Source organism: Mobula birostris, chromosome 13 (genome assembly GCF_030028105.1).
Source record: "Mobula birostris isolate sMobBir1 chromosome 13, sMobBir1.hap1, whole genome shotgun sequence".
NCBI lineage: Eukaryota > Metazoa > Chordata > Chondrichthyes > Myliobatiformes > Myliobatidae > Mobula > Mobula birostris.
The window spans coordinates 44,564,596-44,586,672 of record NC_092382.1 but is presented as its reverse complement, the minus strand read 5'-3'; the positions used below and the strand labels follow the sequence as shown (position 1 = coordinate 44,586,672).

The 22,077-nt window shown below is 44.2% G+C and overlaps 2 protein-coding genes across 2 annotated transcripts; one reads left to right on the top strand and one right to left on the bottom strand.

Moving 5' to 3' along the window:
* The first annotated feature begins 3,002 nt into the window (after window positions 1-3,002).
* Window positions 3,003-5,214, top strand: LOC140207917 (probable G-protein coupled receptor 139). Its single transcript, XM_072276456.1, has 2 exons — window positions 3,003-3,120; window positions 4,316-5,214. Exons 1-2 carry the CDS (start codon window positions 3,003-3,005, stop codon window positions 5,212-5,214), a joined length of 1,017 nt encoding a protein of 338 aa, XP_072132557.1.
* Window positions 5,215-20,942: 15,728 nt separating this feature from the next.
* LOC140207588 (uncharacterized) lies at window positions 20,943-21,479 on the bottom strand. Its single transcript, XM_072276136.1, has one exon. It carries the CDS (start codon window positions 21,459-21,461, stop codon window positions 20,958-20,960), a length of 504 nt encoding a protein of 167 aa, XP_072132237.1. The 5' UTR covers window positions 21,462-21,479; the 3' UTR covers window positions 20,943-20,957.
* Between the last annotated feature and the right edge of the window lie 598 nt (window positions 21,480-22,077).

Sequence of the window (22,077 nt, the reverse complement as noted above, 5' to 3'; positions counted from 1 at the left end):
AAGATAGACCTACGTTGGTGCACTGTAAAAACAGATGAAAATGAGAAATAAATGTTAGCATGATTCTAAAATAAGGTTGGCACAATACATTATTTATTTCGTACCGTGTAAAGTGATTCGTGGTAGAGTGTAAACTCAAAACATTTACAAATGTAATATTGCACAGTAGATAAAGAAAGTTGTCAGATCTGAAGGAGAAAAATCGTTTGCACTTCTGAAACGTGACGGCTATCAGAGGCATAGTTTATTCCGTAAATGGACCCGAGTAGTAATAAATGGAGCAGCCGCGAATCAGAGACTGTAGAAAATCAGAACCGGAATGAGGTTTAATATGTCGTGAAATGTGTCGTTATGCGTTGCAATACATAATAACAAAAACTGTAAATCACAGTTAGAAGATAATATGTAAAAAAAAAACTAAATTTAATTAGTGCAAAAAGAGGACAACATGTAGTGAGGGAGTATTGTTGGGTTCAATGCCCTTTCAGAATCCTGATTGCTGAGGGAAATAAGCTATTCCTTATTATCATTGCAGATCCAGACACATCACTGACCAGACTGACAGAGTCACGACTGATCAAATCCACATACCTGACCACAGTGATAACCTCACTGCATATCCAGTCCCATCACTGTCCACACGGAGAACTAAGCAGCTTGCCCAGATCCAGTAGGGTCGACCCTAGTAATGTCGCTGCTACTTCAACACCATCACTGGCAGTGCGAAGCTCTGTCTTTAAAAATGTCACTGAGCAGAACTGTTCGACTAAAGATGATGTCCAATTATCAGTGATCCCATTGTCACGGGTTACGAAAGGCAAATATGAAAATATTCACAATATATTCGATTGTCAATGGCCGCTCACATACAGGCAAACATAACGGCTGTTTGAGCAAGACACAATACTGCAGAGTCAGTGGCTCAGGATTGGTATCATTGATGCATTCCTGGATTTATATTTTTACACAAGAATATCAGTAAACACAAGCTGTTGGGGAAGAACGCTCGCTGTGTTTTATCGTTATCATCACATCAGACGTGGTTACACTCCGAGCACAGCAGGGAAAACGAGTGTTTGTCGCACAGGGTTACACATCTGTAAAAGGGATTTGTTGAAATTTGTGATTTATACGCACAAATCTAAATCTGATTACTGCTCAGTTGATTAGCAGCTGAAGAACCATGTGCCGCTGGTATTCAGTGGCTGGACGTAATGGTGCCGACAAAATAATCTAAGAATACCTTTACTTCGACACCTGCTATGCACGACTGTGCTTGTCTGATGTTTTGTGTGACGAAGAAATATGTTTTATTGCAACGTGTACGCTTTTAATCAAACGCTTACCGCTTTGAACACCATTCTGACAAATATATTGCGGTGACCATTGTGAATAAACGTGCCCGTTCTGCTGTTTCTACATTTCTAAGCTTTAAGAGGAGCTCATTGCAAACCACAACAGAGATTAATAACAGTCAAGAAGAGACGTGTTTCACTAGTTCCCGTTCGATCTTTGCAGTCTCACAAATATGCCATGACATTATTCAGGGGGAAATGAAAATAACACCAGTTCCCAAAGATTTTCAAATAATATATGAAGGCAGATACTGTTAAAGAACAGGAAACATTCCAAGAAGGCTACATAAAGGGGAGAATCATAATAAAGTAAACCGAATAACCGATTTAGAGCACTGGTGTCTTTTGTTTTTTGTGTGATTTTCAATGGAGGGTAAATTGTACAAACGTACAGCGTCACCTTTGCTTGCCAATAAGTACAAAGTCATTTCATAGAAAGGTGCTGATGCTCCTGGATTTAAGTGTTTTCTGTCACATCGACTCTTTACACCCAGCGGAATTGCATCAGCTGCCGGAGAGTGGTAACGTATGTATGAATGCGTCCTGGCCTCTTGTATGGTATACGGGTATCGACAGTAAGGAGTTATTTTTTGCCCTTGTTTCTTTCTGATTTAACAGCATGAAGAATTCGCAGTAAACCGAGACTGAGTACACATGTTGAAGATTATTAATCTACTACTATATCAGGATGACGTGAGAAATACCAGTCAGCCACTTGTTGAGGCAGAGTAAGACTGCGTGCAAAGAATACTTATCGGCCACTCGGTGATCTGATCCACACTATGCTGGAGGGATCCCAGTTGCCGACAGTTAATTCCATCATCCCCTGTCTCTGTTTCTGCCTTTCTCTCCCTCACCTTCTGTCTTCCTCCTCCCCGCATATCTGCCGCTCTTGTCTACTCGCTACTCCCGGCTCCCAAGGGAACCCCTTTTTCGAGAAAGGCTGATAGTCTTTCTCTGTTATAAAAATTAACACATCCTAAGCTAATGCCGCTGTTCCAGAACCGCTGTTCTGCATTTCTTATTTTACACACACCAAGGAAGAATCACTTGTGATTTTTGACTTATTTACCTCATTCCTTACACGGGATTTTAAAACAAAATACATACATTTGTTCATTATTTAAGGACCATTTTTTCAACTTAATATTCAGCTAAGTCGACTGAAATATTGTTAACAACAGGAATTCTGCAGATGCTGGAAATTCAAGCAACACACATAAAAGTTGCTGGTGAACGCAGCAGGCCAGGCAGCATCTCTAGGAAGAGGTGCAGTTATATTGTTAGTTTTTTTTAAATTTATTTTTGTAATTCGAATATATGTAATAGCAGCAGTGCTTATATACACACTTCTTCCTCAGCTACTGGGTAAACCAAGGGTTAACTCTTTCTGTCATTTCATGGAAAATAAATAGCGCCTTTTCAAGGTAGGCTGCTGACGTCACCGGAGGGTTTCTCTCTCTTATTAATAAGAGTCGCTTTCACTCAGTTCCCCCAGTTTCAGCGAGCACAGCCTCTCCTGTCACGGACAGAGATCCGGAGCGGCACAAAGAGGAGAGTAAGGACAGACCGGCTCGTTCTGTCATGGATCAGAATTCGGGATGGACGGCTTGGAATATAACAGAAAATGGGAAAAACATCTTCTGGATGGTTCCATATATTTTTGCGCATGATGAACGGATAACGGTAGATTTTCGAGTCACGAATGTTTTATTCACCATTCAAGTGATTTTCTTCCCTGTCCTCGGCATCATTGCTCTTCCCGGTGAGTCTCTGTCCAAAGGTAACTTATGAAACAAAATTTAACTGCACATTTTCCTTTTGGCCTGTACCTCTCATAATAATAATTAAGGTTGCTGACACACATACCAGTTGATAATTAAGCAAATACACTTCGATAATTTACTGAATCCAGGACTCCTGCCTAAGGAAATATGTGCTAACACTTGTGATGATCCAGAGCGGGTTTACAACAACAGTGTATCTTATTATCTGTCTTATTCCTGTAGAAAGTGTAACCTTATTGTGAGCATTCCTTCTCCATTTCTCCCTGGTCGTTTTAACCAACATCAGTCGGAAGACAAATTTCACACAAACTTTAATCACTTTCCAACTTTCACGAGCTGCCTGAGTTTCCACTGAAGCAAAGGAAGCATCTCTCCGCGAATGTAATCAGGACGTCCCTCTCCTGCATCTGACCGTCTTCCTCCCCACTGTGTTCTTAAAACTGCATATTCCGTTTGGGATCAAAAATTATAGAATGTATATTTCACACCAGGTGCATTTGACGATGTTTAAAGCCTAAGTAACACATTTCTGAAAACGTGATAGACTTCCGTAAGTTCTTGAAATATTGATCGTGACGTATTTTTATGGTGACAAATCAACTTCATTCTTGCTGAGAAAATAAAACGTATTTGAGAATATAATGAATATCATACGAATATAAAGGCAAAGCTACAACAAATAGACGGTGAGCCTCGTGGTATAATTTGAAGAGAATAACACTCCCTCAAAGTCGAGAAACGGGAAGAGAGGTGCAATAATTGTGATTTGTGCTGCTGCGCCATTTGCAAATCCCGTTGCCCCTGGTGACGGTCAGCGGCGGGAAGCTGCTCTTTATCCAGAGGTGGTTCCTGTCAAGGATACTAACTTCACGACAGTCGAGATGCCGCAGATTTAATCGATGATGCGCTATTCGGCCCTTTGCCTCAAAAAGTACGAAATCCATCAATCGTCAGCCATCGTTATCTGTAACCTCCGCTCTCTGTTTCTTTACCGATATTCGGTCCAACATATTGCATTGAGTGTACACACATTTGCAAAGCAGTTTAACTTTTGCGATTGTTTTATTCTGTCAGGTACGCTCATTCTTGACATTGTCACATACAGAAAAGTGGATTACTTTATATGTAAATGCTTCCTGATGTGTTTACCCTCATTGATTCCTATCTTCGCAGTGAACATGGTGACCATATTCGTCCTTTCTCGGGGAAAGTGCGGCCTCTCCAGAGTTGTCACTTGCTACCTGGTTGCCATGGCAGTGGCGGATCTGCTGGTTCTTATCCTCGACCTGATATTGAGCAAGATTCCACTTATGTACGTACCAATCGACGTTTTCTTCCGATCAATGACCAAGGGGTGTAATATCCACGCTGTTCTCCTTTACACCGCAACCGACTGCTCCGTCTGGTTCACGGTCACGTTTACCTTTGATCGGTTTGTCGCCATTTGTTGCCAGAAGCTGAAATCAAAATATTGCACCGAGAAAACCGCTGTCGTGGTTTTGGGGACAGTGAGTGCCATTGGCTTTTTAAAGAATATTTACTGGTATTTTAGACTCTCGGGGTACTACACGTGGATAGCTGTTCCATTTATTTGTAGGGGGAGAGTGCATTATTTGAATTTATTTATCGCGACTCAATTTGAACTATTTTATTACATCCTCACCCCTGTATTCCCATTTGTGCTGGTTCTGCTGACGAATTGCTTCACCGCCAGGCACGTCTTAGTCACGAGCAGAGCGCGCAGGAGACTCAGTTTTCCTGGCAACGGACAGAGTGCCAGAGACCCGGAGATGGAGAAACGCAGGAAATCCCTCGTTTTATTGCTGATCGTCTCGGGCAATTTCATCTTGCTGTGGGCACCTTTCACTGTGTATTCTGCGTGGAATCGGCTGTATGCTTTTGTCACGTATGTGCGCCCACCTGATTCGCTGCGAGAGCTGGGCGCCATTCTGCAGCTTCTGAGCTGTTGCACGAACACGGCCCTTTACACCGTTACGCAGACCAAGTTCAGGGAGCAGCTAAAGAATGTGGTAAAATCACCGCTCTCTCTCATGTTTGTGAAGAACTCGTGACGTTGCGGCGTCGCTCGACCTGAAACCACTGAAGTTCTATCCACTGTGGGCAATTTTTGTTCCTCTGGGTCCTGCGATATCCTTGTTCCACTCACACCTCCCAAGCAAAAATTACATAAATTTTTCATTATACAGCTGCAATGATCGCCCCTCATTCGCCGGCCTATCTTCTCATCTCTGGCCTATTTATCCAATTTACACCGTAGTTCCACCCTGCAATCCTTCTGGCTGCCCAGAGACATTAGTCCAGGTGCAAAGCCATTCTCCTGCGAGGTTGCCTGGGTTCCCGAAACAACCCGTTCATGCCCTACACTGACGGCTGAATTGGTGCTGTCAGTCCAGTGACGTCTGAATTGGTGCTGCTTCCTGCACCCACGCTGAGTTCGTCAATTTTATTTACAACTTACCACACCGACCTCAGATCAACTTGTTCCCATTCTGACACCACTTGTCTCTCGCTCTCTCTGTTCCCAACACCACAGATCCCTTAGAAGCCCGAATTCTATAAACAGCCCCATATTGGCCTGCACACCCCTAAATCAATGAACGTTTCCAAATCGGTGTGTATCTCTCTGTTAGCGGACTCTGTTCTAAGTCTGCGCAATCTGGAAATAAGTACATATCACAAACACGCTGCAACCCCATAATAGATCATTCCAGAGCAGGAATCATTTCAAAAATTTTCGAAAATTGGGGTATTTCGACATTAAAAAACCGTACGCAACCCAAATATCTAAGTTACTACAAATCTGTGTGCAGCCGGATATTCGACAACACGCTCTAAATCTGAGCATATCACCAAATCCGTGTGTACCCCCAAGGCAGAGCACACGCCTAAATCTGCATGCATGCCGAAATCCAGGCGCAGCCCCCAAAAACTCTGTGCACCGTATACATACCGAATTTACCTTAACTCTGTGCAATCCCCAACTGAGTGCGGATCCCAAACACACTGACACCCACCACATGATCCGAACAGTATCCGGGTCAAAGAATAATTTCAAACCGTTCGCAAACTGTTTGCCATAAAGTAACAAGAATACTGTTGAAACTTCAAAGTGCATTGATTCTGAAAGTGTTTATAAATAAAACAAAATTCAGATACGTCACACTACAAATCCACAAGCACCACATCTCTGTGAGAAACCCGAAATCCGTAAACATCCCCATATTAATCTGCATGCTCCTAAATCAACGAGCATTCGCGAATCAGACTGCACCATTATACTGGTGGTCACGTCACTGAATCTGTTCGGATCATTTGACCAGTGTGAAATCCCCTATTTGCCAACACCGCCCTAAATCAGAGCACTCCACAAATTAGTACCCACTCCAAACAGGCTGAAACTCCAACATCCGCAACAGATTAACTCAGAGCAGGAATCATTTCAAACCGTTCAGAAAATGACTGTTTCCATGATAAAAATCCGCACCCACCCGAAAATTCAACTGCAACTGCAAATCGGCCGATACACCCAAATATGGTGTACCCAAAACCCGTGTGCACCTCCATATTAGACATATCAGACCCTACATCTGCGCACATCAGCAAATAAGAGCGAACCCCTAAATCCATATGCACCCAAAACCCGCTGACAACTTCACATGAACATTAGATTATCCAAGTGCAAGAGTCATTTCTAACAGTTCACAGAATAGCTGTTTCCGCTTTCAAAAATCTAGAACAAATTCAAAGTTCGATGTACATCTGTTATTAAAGTATCTATAAACGAAAAGACCTTGAGACATCCCCAGATCCGTGTGTACTCAAACTCGCCGTGAACATCTCCAAATGTCTGTGCACCTTCAAATACAAGTGCGCTCCTGCAAGTACGATTGCTTATCCTGGAGTGAGAATCATTTCGATCTTTTTCACAAGATGGCTGAATCCACATTGAAAATAGCAAGAACAAAGTTCGCTGTTGAAGTGCATTATTTATTAAAGTATCTCTAAACGAAACAACCTTGATATTTGTCATTAACCCAAATCCACCAAGACCCACAAATCGAGATGCACTCACAAGTACGGATGGACACCCATATCGCTGCTCACTGCGAACCTGACAACACCCTTTGGATACACATCAGCTTATCCCAGAGGAGGAATAATTTCAAATAGGCCACTCAGTAGCAACTTCCATCTTAAAAATCATAGTAAGAACAGAGATGAAAATTAAATGTGTATTTATTAATAAAATACCTCTCAATGAAACAACCTTGAGATTCGTTACAACTCAAAATCGACCAACATCCCCAAATCCGTAAGCACCCTTAGACCGTATGCACCACCAACCCAGCTGACACCCATGTACGCACATTTTATTTTCAAAGAAGAAACATTTTAAAAACATGGGGGTGCACAGGCAAGTGGGGCTGCACACGGATTTGTGGGAGCCGTTGCATGTGGAGTTGTGACAAATCTCAACATTCCTTTACTTCCGATATTTTATTAATTAAAGCACTTCCAATTATGAACTTTGTTCTTACTGTTTTATAAGGTGGAAGCAGACAGATTGTGATCTGTTTGAAACTATTTTGCTCAAGAATAATCTAATGTGCATGTGGAGATGTCAGCGAGTTTGCGGGTTGCGTGAATTTGGAAGCCGACGCAGATTTGGGGTTCCACAAGGATTTTGTGGTGCGTGCTGATTTAGGAATGTGCACAAATTTAGGGGTATGTTGGCAAATATATTTGCACACCGATTTGGGGTGGGGGGTGGGGAGTGAAAAATCTCAAGGATGTTTCATTTATAGAAACTTTAATAATAACTGCTGGGTCTGCCAATTAAGATTAGTTAACTGAAAGGACTGGGCAATCGCAGGTCGGAGGCAGTTCAGAAAAGTCTACACTGCCAGCTGGGTATTCTGATGGTCTAGGAGTTTGCCAGCACTGGACTACCAGGTATCCTTAAAACGAGCTATAATGTCCGAAAGGGATTTGCCTTTTATATGTGGACTTCGGGAAAGTTCGCAAAAATCCCCGTGCTGTCGGGCCGTCATTAAAATGGGTTCCATTACCTTAGCGATCCATGGCTTGTCTTACATCGCCCGCCCGACCTGGTTTTCAGTCACGTTCGGGCGTCTGTCTGGGACTGGAGAACCTACTGTGTGTCCCTCCCCAAGAAGTTCCATATGTAACACCGAGGAGTGCGCGCAAATCCCCTGGCAGGAGCTGGAAAACTTGACAAGTTTGTGTGAGCCAGTTGGTTGTCTTAGCGGGTTAGGAGATTAATTAACGGTATTCTATACCACAGGCGCAACCCAGGGCTTTACAATTGTGATTTTCCCCACAATTTTCGGGGAAACTCACTGATATCTTCCCCAGTAGAGTTATCTACTGCTTCTCTCCTGTTCCCTTTGATTTTGTTTTCTGACCTGTCTGTTCCCGACTAATAGGTGTTAATTCGGGGACCCGTTCTGACCCGGCACCTCGGCGGAAACAATAGCCGACGCAGAGAGCGCCACCTCGAAATCATGATTCATTTGTTAGAAATAGGTTCTTTCTTGCGTTCAGTTGTAAGTTGTTGGTGTCCCATTTGTTAGAACACCATAACATGTAATCGAGGTGAAATATTTCATTTTTAGCGAGTCGAAAGCACCGCCATAAATCCAATCCCCTTGACTCCAAGCATATGACTCACTAGAAAATGTGACAGAGTACATGCTATCCCCTGTTCTCAACCAAACCTTATCAGCGGGCGATCCTGCAGGAAACCAGCAAATTCTTTGTCTTGTACTTTTCGACTTCCTACATCGCGGTGTCGTTTACCGGTACTTTCGTTTTAGGATCACTCGGGCGTCGCTCGTGAGGCGCCGTTCTTGCCGGTTTACCTTTAGAGGGGTCCACCAACCTACTAGAACGGTAACCCAACACTTTTCAGAATTAAAGTGTACTTAACAGATGTTGCAACATTCGCGAGCCTCAGTTATACACTTATACAATCCACTGATTATAACAGCGAACATCTGGGTCACAAAGTGGATCAGTTTTATTTTAAAGCAATTTTAAATTTCATGGTTCCCTGTCCCTTCTCGCAGTTTTCTTCTTTTCCTTACCCGGACGCAGGTACACTGATCACCGGCTGGTGAGGGACAACCTTTTCTGGCACAGTCCGAGGGGCCAAATTCTCGGTCAAGGGTTCACTATATCGCGTTTAAAAGGTCCCATCCTCGTCGCCAAATTTGTCAGGCCAAGTCAAATCACGTTCGGACTCAAATAGTGATATTGTCGGAGAATACAAAACAACACCCGGACTCAGATATTTGAATGTCTTTTATTTCCGTGGCCATGTGAGAATCGTTTCTCAGAGCGGCGATTCTGAATTTACAGTTCATAATGCTCAATTTTCATCAGTCACACATTATCATTATCCCAATAAACTCTCTCACCAGTAGTTTTCCCCCTTTCACCTTGTTACATATACCTGTTAGGGTGCATTCTCCAGTTACCTTATAAGGTAACCGTAGCCTTCAGCCAGAAGCAGATGACACCAGGTGGTTCCCAACCTTCACAGAGTGTTTTGACCCTTAATCACGACACTCTCCAGTTGGTGGGCCGGCAGTGGTGGCCAAATCACTGCCCATCTCCTCTTGGCTTCCAGCTCCCCTCCTCTCGCCTACTCCAAATCCAACAAGAGGCTCGTTCTGCCTCTTCCCCCATCCTACAAACTGCTTGATTTTTTTGCTCCTTTCGTCCAGGCGCAGATCTGAGAACAACCGCTATGCTGATTTCGCTGGCCTTTCATCTTAAGTACATGCACTCTGGTATTAGTTATTTCATGTTTCATGTTCAGCGAAAAAAAAAACGGGATGTCCACGATGTCAGTGCCTTTCATGTTCCTATGAACTTCAATCAGGCCTCCCTCAGCTTCTGCCGCTCCAGGTAAAATATCCCAAGACTGTCCAATCTCTCCTTATCAAGGAAGCATCTTGTTAAGGCTCTTCGACTCTCAGTTCAAAACCCCCACAATTTTCCAATAATAGAATCCAATACTCAGGATGTGGTTAAACTGGAGATTTATAAAACTGCAACATAACTACCTGACCCTGGAACTCAGTGCCTCGACTGCTAAAGACAAGCAGGCCCTACGCCGCTCGCAGCAACCCCTCACCCTGTGCAGCACCTAAAGGGAGTAATGAACTGAGATCCCAAACCCCCTTGTAGATCAACACAGTATATCAACACATACCCATCTTCCCCATGACCTAAGCCCCAGTCCTGGTCAACTTCCTCTGCAGTCTTCCAGCACAAAGTATCATTGATATAGAATGCTAACCAGAGCTGAATGCAGCATTTTCACGGAACTTAACGGGTCAGGCTGGATCTATCGAGAGGAGTAGAGTCGACCTTTCGGCGACAAAATTTCCATTACAGCATTGACAGTGGCCCTTCGGCCCACCCCTTCTGTGGCGTTCAGGTGCCATACAAAACATTCCCATCTGCCTGCGTTTGTCCCGTCTGCTCTGGGATGGAAATTTGCCTGAATGTACATCTCAGTCGCAAGGCATTGGGTCTGAAGGGACTTTTCCCTGCCGTAAGAGTCGTTGATCGAACCGTTTCTATCCTGTAGTTACCAACAGTGCTTTTTTTAAATTTGTTTAAGTACAGGACCTCTAAGGGGGCAGTGTTTTGTCTCTTAAAGTGCATTAGGGTGGATAATTTTCCAGGGCCAGGCGGGATATACTTGCAGGTTACTTGGAGAAGCGGGAGATTAGAATTCAGAGGACCTCTCCTCTGTAGCTACAAGCAAGATACCCAAAAAGCGGAGATAAATGGTATTCCATTATTCATAAAAGGGGATGGGTTATCCTGGAAAATATCAACTGCTGAGTCACGCTTCGGGGTATGAAACTTACTGGAGAGGATTCTTCGGGATTAGCTGTAGTGTTATGGAACACCACACACATAAACATTTTCTCTGGCTCTTCCAATCTCTGCCGAGCTGTTTTCTGGCCTAGTCCCAATGACCTGCATTAAGCCCATAGCCTTTCATATACTTCCCATCCACTTACCCGTTCAAGTGTCTCCTAAATGTTGTGATTGAGCCTGCATTCACCACTTCCTCTGGCTACTCATCCCACGTTCATACCGCCCTCTGAGTGAAGAAGTTCCCTCTCGTGGTCTACTTTCACCTTTAAAATATGAACTCTTGTTCCAGTCTCACCTAACTTGAGGGGAGAGTGCCTCAGTTTGGGAGAGAATAGGCCTATTGATTCTCTCCTTCTGACTCAACCCCTCAATTTCTGAAACATCATTATAAATTATCTCTGTAATCTTTCAAGTTTATTGATCTCTTTCCTGCAGATATGTGATCTGAACTATACATAATGCTCCACGCTGATCCTCAATAACGTCTTACACAACTTCAACATAACATTTTAATTCGTGTACTCGGTACTCTGATATATGAAGGCGTGTGTGCAAAGATTCTCCTCATGACCTTATCTAGGAATTTTGAAACTGTATTCTCGGAACCCTCTGCTCTCCTGCACATCTGAATTACCTTCCACTAATTGTATAAGTCCTGCCCTGGTAGGTCCTGCCAAAGTGCAACAGCTCACACTAGATCCCATCTCGATGGAATTTCACATTAAGTTCCAACTTCAAAATGTTCAGCCCGTTTTTCCAGCTGCTTCACTCACGCTAAAAGTTTTCATAACCTACTTCGCTGTCCACTGACACTCCGAATCCAGGTGTCATCTGAAAATCCAGTTTACCATATAACGATTGACTTATATATCCTGTTCCTTAGAATGTTTTTCACTCAGTTCTCGGGGTACACGCATATTTGGGGGTGTCGCTGGATTTGAGGTGCACACTTATATGAGAGGAGTGTGCAGATTTGGGGGTGTACACATATTTTGTCATCCTGTGAATGGTTGGAATGATTCTAGTTTGGGGATAATTTGGTTTGCAAGTCGATGCCCAATTCTACTGTCATTATCCTTCACCGAATTTACATTTATCCCCCTGCAGCTCCAGTCTTATCCTTATCAAAAACTGTTTGCGAACCTCCAGAATTATACTACTGATACTACTAAGTCAAGCCCGTCTCCCTCCCTGGTCGTCCATCTAAATACTCTTTCAGGAAGCATTCCAGGACCCATCTGAACCACAAAGCCCCATCCATCCTCAAGGGATAAGGGAATGCCAGTAATGTTGGAGTGATTATTTACCCGCAATAACTGCATGATTGCTTTTACATCAGCCCATAACCTCCAGACCTGTCTGTTGCTCTCTCTTACAGGCTGCAGGTAGAACACCATCAGAGCGATTGCACATTCCTTATTATTGAGCTCTACCTGCATCGTGTTACTGATGAAGCCTATGGGATGATCTCGGACCTGGGACATTCTGAAATTCTGCCTGATCAGCAGTGCAGGACCCCCCACCCCCACACCACCACCTCACCCTCTGGATTGCCTGAATCATCTGAATTCTGGAATGGTTAGCGACCAGCCCTGACCTTCTCTCAACCAGAGCTCTGCAATATCTGGCTCACTGTGTCACGTACTAATCCAGGTTCTAAGTACGTCTGTCTTAAGTGTTACACACCTTTACTGACATAACCTCACTTCAGCCCCTCGGAGACACCGGGCTCATTAACGGGGTCCTGGCTGGACTTCATTTTTGCATTCCTTGACCTCGTCTCTACCTTTTACTCAATCCTACTTACTCACTTGCAGTTCCATTTCCCACTCTCCCGCCCAACCCCCAAGACCAGGCCTGCACATGCCACATGTTAATGCCAGGGCAGATACATCAAACTTGCCAGTTAGAATATCAACTCCCTTTCAGTGCAGGTGTAAAACCAATGTTCTTACACCAGTCCACCAAACCTCGAAGAGAGCCCAATAATATGTGTATACGATGCCCTTCCTCCTGCACAAATTGTTAGCCACACATTTACCTGTTCTTCCTTAGCATCTTTTCCCTCTTAAGCCCGTGATACGGGAAGTAATAGTGAGATCACTTTTCCGGAGTTGCCAGTTCTTAAACCATCAACCTTCTTAGCTACTCAATTAACTTGTTTGGAAATTTTGAGGGATCTATAGACTTGCATAGCACGACTCCCCTGATCCTCCACACTACGATAAAATCTGCCATTTGTGCTCTGTAATCCAGTTTGAATTTTTATTATGTATCAGCTCGTACTGTTACTCATGGAAGTCCATCTATCACATCGTACCCCAGCTCTACACCGTGTCGACGTCCCATTGTAACCTATGATGAAATTCTACACTATCCACAGCTGCAGCACATAGGTGTCCTTGATTCAATTAGAGATGAAGTGAGGAACAATGAGCCGCAGCGCCCAGCAACCTCAACGTTACTCTAGCCTAATCGCTAAGTTTTGTTTCCTTTTTTAACTTGGGAGAAAACCCATAAATGTGACGGGGATTTAGTACAAATTCCTTCCAGCAAAACACCGGCATTGAGCTCTGATTTCCAGTGCCCCGAGCTGGAATAGTCTGATTCTAAGCGCTACGCTACGTGGAGCTTCAAACTGCAAGTTACCAACCCACATATCCACTTCCTCTTTCAAGTCGTTTACAAATATGAGAAAAAGTAGATCTCCTGGAAACGCCCCACCTGCTGCCAGTCCCATACTCACTGGGCAAGGTAAGTCCAAGCCCAGGCAGCTGAGTTTCCATCAGTCCCATGCCTCCCGACGTTCTGGGTGAATCTATTGCAGGGGCTCTTGTCAAGCGCCTCACTCAATTCCATACACACAGCATCCACCACTCTAGCCTTTGTTTTGTCAACCCCTCAGAAAGTCATTCAGGTGCGTAAGGCATGATCTTCCCCTCACAAAGCCATTTGACTGTCTCTAATTATGCTTCTACAAATATTTGTCAATCCTATCGCGAAGAATTCCCTTCAAATATTTAGCCTTCATTAATGCCAGGAGTCATGGTTATACAATTAACAGGATTATCCTCACTACCTATTACCCGTCTTAACCAAGCTTACATTTAGAGTTTATATTTAGATATTACCCCCTCACGATGAACATTAATTGACATCACAGACCAACCACTGAAGGATTCAGATTGATTCCTCAATTCAGTTTCATCTGGAGTATGTAATATCTGAATACAAACTGCCACTACTCTCATCACCTTTCTAATTGTATAAACAATAATATCCCTCATCGCGTTTGTTTAGAGAGATCCTCCAATCTTCCAGTTGCATGAGTTCAAAATTAACTGAGCCTCTGTTCCATTAATTATCAAGTGTCTGTTTCTGTAACACTGTCCTTTTCAACCATTATTCGCTTGTTCTTTGTCCAGGGTCGGTTCTGTGTTGGCACAGCCGAACATCTCGTTGACACTGACTAGGATTAGACCAAACACAAACAAGAGGAGCTCTGCAGATTTTAGAAATCCAAAACGCTGGAGGAGTTCTGCAGACCAGGCAGCATCTATGGAGAAGAGTAAACTGTGGACATCAGCATCTATGGAGAAGAGTAAACTGTGGACATCAGCATCTATGGAGAAGAGTAAACTGTGGACATCAGCCTCTATGGAGAAGAGTAAACTGTGGACATCAGCATCTATGGAGAAGAGTAAACTGTGGACATCAGCATCTATGGAGAAGAGTAAACTGTGGACATCAGCATCTATGGAGAAGAGTAAACTGTGGACATCAGCATCTATGGAGAAGAGTAAACTGTGGACATCAGCATCTATGGAGAAGAGTAAACTGTGGACATCAGCATCTATGGAGAAGAGTAAACTGTGGACATCAGCATCTATGGAGAAGAGTAAACTGTGGACATCAGCATCTATGGAGAAGAGTAAACTGTGGACATCAGCATCTATGGAGAAGAGTAAACTGTGGACATCAGCATCTATGGAGAAGAGTAAACTGTGGACATCAGCATCTATGGAGAAGAGTAAACTGTGGACATCAGCATCTATGGAAAAGAGTAAACTGTGGACATCAGCATCTATGGAAAAGAGTAAACTGTGGACATCAGCATCTATGGAGAAGAGTAAACTGTGGACATCAGCATCTATGGAAAAGAGTAAACTGTGGACATCAGCATCTATGGAGAAGAGTAAACTGTGGACATCAGCATCTATGGAGAAGAGTAAACTGTGGACATCAGCATCTATGGAGAAGAGTAAACTGTGGACATCAGCATCTATGGAGAAGAGTAAACTGTGGACATCAGCATCTATGGAGAAGAGTAAACTGTGGACATCAGCATCTATGGAGAAGAGTAAACTGTGGACATCAGCATCTATGGAAAAGAGTAAACTGTGGACATCAGCATCTATGGAAAAGAGTAAACTGTGGAAAAGAGTAAACTGTGGACATCAGCATCTATGGAAAAGAGTAAACTGTGGAAAAGAGTAAACTGTGGACATCAGCATCTATGGAGAAGAGTAAACTGTGGACATCAGCATCTATGGAGAAGAGTAAACTGTGGACATCAGCATCTATGGAGAAGAGTAAACTGTGGACATCAGCATCTATGGAGAAGAGTAAACTGTGGACATCAGCATCTATGGAGAAGAGTAAACTGTGGACATCAGCATCTATGGAGAAGAGTAAACTGTGGACATCAGCATCTATGGAGAAGAGTAAACTGTGGACATCAGCATCTATGGAAAAGAGTAAACTGTGGACATCAGCATCTATGGAAAAGAGTAAACTGTGGACATCAGCATCTATGGAGAAGAGTAAACTGTGGACATCAGCATCTATGGAAAAGAGTAAACTGTGGACATCAGCATCTATGGAGAAGAGTAAACTGTGGACATCAGCATCTATGGAGAAGAGTAAACTGTGGACATCAGCATCTATGGAGAAGAGTAAACTGTGGACATCAGCATCTATGGAGAAGAGTAAACTGTGGACATCAGCATCTATGGAGAAGAGTAAACTGTGGACATCAGCATCTATGGAGAAGAGTAAACTGTGGACATCAGCATCTATGGAGAAGAGTAAACTGTGGACATCAGCATCTATGGAGAAGAGTAAACTGTGGACATCAGCATCTATGGAGAAGAGTAAACTGTGGACATCAGCATCTATGGAGAAGAGTAAACTGTGGACATCAGCATCTATGGAAAAGAGTAAACTGTGGACATCAGCATCTATGGAAAAGAGTAAACTGTGGAAAAGAGTAAACTGTGGACATCAGCATCTATGGAAAAGAGTAAACTGTGGAAAAGAGTAAACTGTGGACATCAGCATCTATGGAAAAGAGTAAACTGTGGAAAAGAGTAAACTGTGGACATTTTAGGCAGAATTGGATCTCTCTCTCTCTCTCTCTCTCTCTCTCTCTCTCTCTCTCTCTGCAGTTCCTGTTGCCTGAGCTGAAGCTTTTCTCCAGCACTATGTGTAGGATTAGACCACATCAGTTCCCAGTTTCTTCACTGTGTCTTTTGTTCTGGGTTCACAGCATCTCCTCTTCCACTCAACCACAGCTCTCCCCTCCCACCCCACCCCCCCCCCCCAGCAACTCTTTCTCTGAGAGCTAAAATTCTGACACTGAAAGTTAGTTCAAACGGGGAAAACAAAAGGAAAAACTATAGGTAGAGACAGAAGAGAAAAAGATCGTGAAGGAAAGGACAGGTAATGATGGGAACAGGAGTGCTTGATACGACGAAATTATGCTCCAAAAACAGACAGTTTTGTCAGATCGGGAAGAAGGGGTGACAGGTTAGCCTCAGGATCCATTTCAGTTTGGCGAGGGTGAGATGCAAAGGGGATTTTTCTGCAATGCTGAGGCCACTGGTGCCGTCGGGATCGACTGTAAATAGCTGTTTTATAACTGTAAGGCAACACACACAAAATGCTGGAGCAACTCAGCAGATAGGGGGCAACTTTGGAAAAAAGTAAATATTACAACTATTCGGGCCGACATCTTCATGATTTCGTGTGTGTTCTGTATTTCGAGCATCGACAGAGTTTCTCATGCTTTGTTGTAACTCTGTTCTCGTATTGTTTCCGTTTGCTCACAAGTGGGGAGTACAGAATAGGGACATGAAAGCAGCTGAATTGTACTACTGCACAGCATTAATTATATCGCTGAATGAGTTTCAAAAATCCAGTTCAGTGGGTATATTCAAAACCGCATTCTTGAGGTCCTCTCGAATTTGCTCTGAGTCAGGGCGTAAATACACGTGTTGGCGCAGGAACTGATGATCTGCAGCATTCCGATGTCTCTTCTACAATGTAAAACGGGATGCATGACAGAATAATAAACAAAACTCATTGAAATCCGTTGATAGATATAAAATACCTCCCGTGTTAACCACAACAATATGAAACTACCGGTTATGCTGAAGAGCAAAACGATGGATTTGCGTCGGTTCTCCATCTCCTGGTCCTTGTCATTCTCTCCACTCTTTTGTCCCCGGAGCCTCCTGCGGGCTCGACTGGCCGCTAGAATCCGCCTGGCTGTCAGAATATTGAACAACAAAATCAGAAAGAATGGGACACAAGGGGTGAAAATGCGATGAAGCATCTCAAATACCGCCCAAGAAGAAGAGTACTTGTAGCTTGGTGTAAGAACACAATACCAGGGAACACCATCAATTACTACAAGAGGTTCAGAAGCAAAGCCCCAGGGGACGTTCTCCAAACAGGCCAGCACACTCACTGTCCCGATAACCACAGCCGCCGTGATATGAAAGCTAAATATTTCCCCGCTTGCAGGGCAACAGTCTGCCGGTGTTTGCCCCCCAATGTGGTGAATCGCCACCACCGTGGGCTCAGACATTTCCACAGATGAGCCCCTCCTGTCCCCACCGGGACAAACATCCTGTCCGCCCCCTCTCTCACCGTCTTCATCCTCTCCCTCCCCGGGGAACCGGCATCTAACCGACGGGCCGAGCGGTCTCCTCCTACCTCTCAGCGATACATCAGACTCCGGCCGCAGGAGACGCTTCACAAACGCCCCAACTTCCCTCGGAGGGAAATGGAAATAAATCAGAAAGCGGACATTTACTTTGGGATTTTGTTCCGCTTTGACGGGCAGTTCGCTCTGCAGCAGAGACGAGGTAACGCCCTCTCGGCTGGTCCGCTTCCACTATTGGGTGTAACCAGTGATTGACATCGCTTCGCACCAATGGGAATAGCGCAGCTCCGCAATCGATTCAGTTCCTCTGTTGACTGCTCGGGGGGCGGGGGGGCGCGCGGCTCGTGCTCAGTAGCTCAGCCGTTAAACCGAAAAAGCTCGAGCACAGCAGCGCGTGTGTGACGTAAGGCACCGTGCTCGTGACAGCAGATGCAGATACGGGGAGACCATGGGTGACGTCAGGCGCTTGGGGGGGGGACTGCTGTGTGACGTCACGTGAGGGGGAGCGCTTCAATTTTAAAACACCTTTTGTTGGGTCCGATCTGGAACAACAAAATTAAATTCGGGTTTCATCGGGACCGGATCCGGTGTTGTGAGATGTGTCCGGCTGTGCCGTGTTGTTGGTGGAGTGGGCAGCGGGGTGTTTGTCTCCGGGCTCTCCTCAGCCCCGGTTTTCACTTTGCGACCGAGCCCGGGCCGTGGATCAATTCCTTGTGGTTCTGCAGGGGGCTTGGGGCGAAGGGACAGTCTGTCTGTCTGTCTGTCTGTGTGGGTCGGGGTTATGAGTGGGTGTGGGTGTGGGTCCCGGGACAAATTAACTTGTAAACACCGGACCATCTGGTGAATTGGATCAGACAGCTTCGCTCGCCTGTCCTTTCAGGAAACAACAATTCTCTCTGCATATTAATGACTGTCTAAACTTGCTGTGAACAAGATTCTGTGTTACAAGATTGTGAGTTACAGAGTCTAGGACAGCTGTCACCGTCATGGGCTGCGAGTGCAGACAGGGATTGGGGTCACTGAGCTGTGCATCAGAGAAGGACACGGGTTTGTACAGCCTCCTGTGGGGTAGAAATGTCCACACGGTGAATTCGGATCTGCTGGCACATCGGGAGTCTGAAAGGGAAAGGGAATAGGGAAGGGGCTGAGCAGAGAGTTTTAACAGGGGTGGAGGGGTACAGGAGCTGTCTGATAGATCGTTTTTAATTGTTTTTTATAATCTCACAGATGGTGACTGAGGAAGGAGCTCGTTGACGGAGGATACCCGGAGGCGAGCAGCTCAGATACGGAATCAGGAATTGAATTGCATTGACTTTATTTCTTACATCCATGAGGAGTAAAAATCTTTACGTTACGTCTCCATCTAAATGTGCAACGTGTAATCATAGTAATGTATAATAAATAAAATAGACAATGTAATATAGTGTACACTCAGATCAGCGTGAGTTCATCAGTCTGACGGCCTGGTGGAAGAAGCTGTCCCGGAGCCTGTTGGTCATGGCTTTTATGTTGCGGTACCGCTTCCCGGATGGTATCAGGAGAATGACAGTGTTGTGATTTTCTGTGTCACGGGTACAGACAGTCGTCTCAAGTGAGGAGTTTGTGTGGAGATGCAGCTTCTCTGGAGCTGGAGGAAAGAGGACACACCAACAGGTGGAACCAGCTGTGGGAAGACATGGTTTGTCAGGTCTGATGATGAGCTGAATGTACCATAACCTTCAGACTGAATCAGAAAACCATTCTGAGGTTATTTGACATGTCAGAATCAGGGGAGATGTGATCACATGTGCAGAGGGCAGGGGTTGTGTCTCCATGAGACCCTCAGTGAGATGGTTCAAGTTACAGTGTGCAGGGATGAAAGCACAGTGTTTGGGGCCGGATTTAATCACTGATTCTGACACAGTGAGAGGGTTAGTTCTGCCGTAAGGAGGAAACATTAATGGAGAAAGAGACAGGAACTTCATCAATTCTACACGGGTCCCATTTATCAGCACTTGGTTCATAGCCGACTGTATCTCAGCAGTTTCTTTCTTTTTTCTATTCAAATCTTTTTATTATTATTATATTATTCAAAAATAACACGAGTACATCAAATTAAGCAACACAATGTCTAGAGGAAAAAAAACATTATTTTAAAGATTGAAAAATGTTGCTGATAATTTAAAAAAAAACTACTAAGCAGAAAATCTGGGATAAAACCCCATTAGGTGTACAACCCGGAGCAATGCGTCATACAAAAAGCCTCTAAAAATAAACATCAAACCACCAGCAAGAAAAAAAATATATACCAAAAATTTACAATTAGATCATGGAGGAAATCTATCAATTAACTCAAATGATAATAACGAGCAAATGAACCCCACCTTTTCTCAAAATCAAATAAAGGTTCAAAGGTTCGACTTCTAATTTTCTCCAAACTAAGACATAGCATCACTTGAGAGAACCATTGCGACAAAGTGGGAGCTGATGTATCCTTCCACTTCAACAAAATGACCCTCCTAGCTATCAATGTAACAAATGCAATAACATGATGGTCTGACATAGAGATATCACGGATATTTTGAGGAATTATTCCAAAAAGTACAGTTAATTTGCTAAATTGTAAATTAATTTTAAGTGCTTTAGAAATTGTCGAAAAAACTGACATCCAGTACTGTTCCTGTATAGAACAAGACCAAAATATGTTGTCATCGTCCGGTCCATAAAGACGGTATTCCGGTTCACGGTCCGGTCCATCGACCCCTGATCCAGGTTTTCCTGTCTACACTGGACATCTGGTAGATCATCAAGTTTCGGGCCGACCAAAGAGCGCCTTTCACCGAGCTGATCTGCCAGCAGCACCGGACGTTTTTTTTTTTGTGTTTTTTTTTGGAGTTCCAAACAATCACACTTTATTTAAACAGTACAATTCCAAATTCAAATACTTTAGGTCAACTGCCCACACTCAGTGATTTTAACCGTGGCTTTTGGTGTTCCATTCACGGTGCCACAGCTCTCCATCTTCTTTACCACATCCATTCCTTCTACCACAGATCCAAAGACAACATGTTTCCCATCCAACCAGCTGCTCCTTGTGATGCATATGAAGAACTGGGAACCATTTGTATTTGGTCCAGCATTGGCCATGGACAGGATGCCTGGCCCCGTGTGCTTCAGCTGAAAATTCTCATCTTTAAACTTCTCCCCATAGATGGACTTGCCTCCAGTGCCGTTATGTTTTGTGAAGTCGCCACCCTGGCACATGAAGCGAGGAATGATTCTGTGGAACGTTGAGCCTTTGTAACCGAAACCCTTCTCGCCTGTGCATAATGCACGGAAGTTTTCTGCAGTCTTTGGGACAATATCTGGTCTTAGCTCCATCACTAGGCGACCCTGGGGTTTATCCCGAATAGAGATGTCCATAAAAACCTTGGGGTTTTTGCCGGCCATGGTTCTGCAGTTTCCGAGGTCGGAGAAAAACGCAAGAGGCAAGCTGTACACTGCCTTTGTCACTGTGCGACGATGCAGCCAAAAAGCGGAGAAGCGATACCCACAACTGTCCGGACCCTTTCGGATCCTGCTAGTCTTCCCTCTATTAAGTTAGACCGACTGTCTACAGGACACCGATTTATCCTACTTCTCTCCAACGTTTGAAGTAGGTTTGGTGTAATTTCTCTCAATCTTTGACAGAAGTTGTCTTTTTCTCCCGCGTCGCGAAAGCTCTTTTCGAATATAGCTGATCGTGTAAAATAGCTGATATTTCACCAACCAAATGAGAGAGGCGGACCTGGTTTGTATGAATACTCCTCCTCTCAGCTGATAGTCCTGTCGAACTGTTCCGCCCGCCCTCTCTAGCGTCTGATGTTAGTGCAAGCACTCATTTAAGGAGGTATTTCTTAACTTACAGCAAAAGTCTGGAGGAAGAAACGCCCCACGAGAAGGGTGCACCATCTGTGGAGAATTCCCAAGGAAGTTAGGATGCTATATCTTTGAAATAATATACGTTGTAATGAGGATTAATTCATTGATGGTAGTCAAGAGGACTGGGAAAGTTTAAAACTACAAG

Bases quoted from the DNA above. Each gene is read 5' to 3' on its own strand.
- LOC140207917 (XM_072276456.1), top strand. From the start codon at position 3,003: ATGGTTCCATATATTTTTGCGCATGATGAACGGATAACGGTAGATTTT. The intron at 3,121-4,315 runs GTGAGTCTCTGT...CTATCTTCGCAG, and splicing joins CGGCATCATTGCTCTTCCCG to TGAACATGGTGACCATATTC.
- LOC140207588 (XM_072276136.1), bottom strand. From the start codon at position 21,461: ATGGCCGGCAAAAACCCCAAGGTTTTTATGGACATCTCTATTCGGGAT.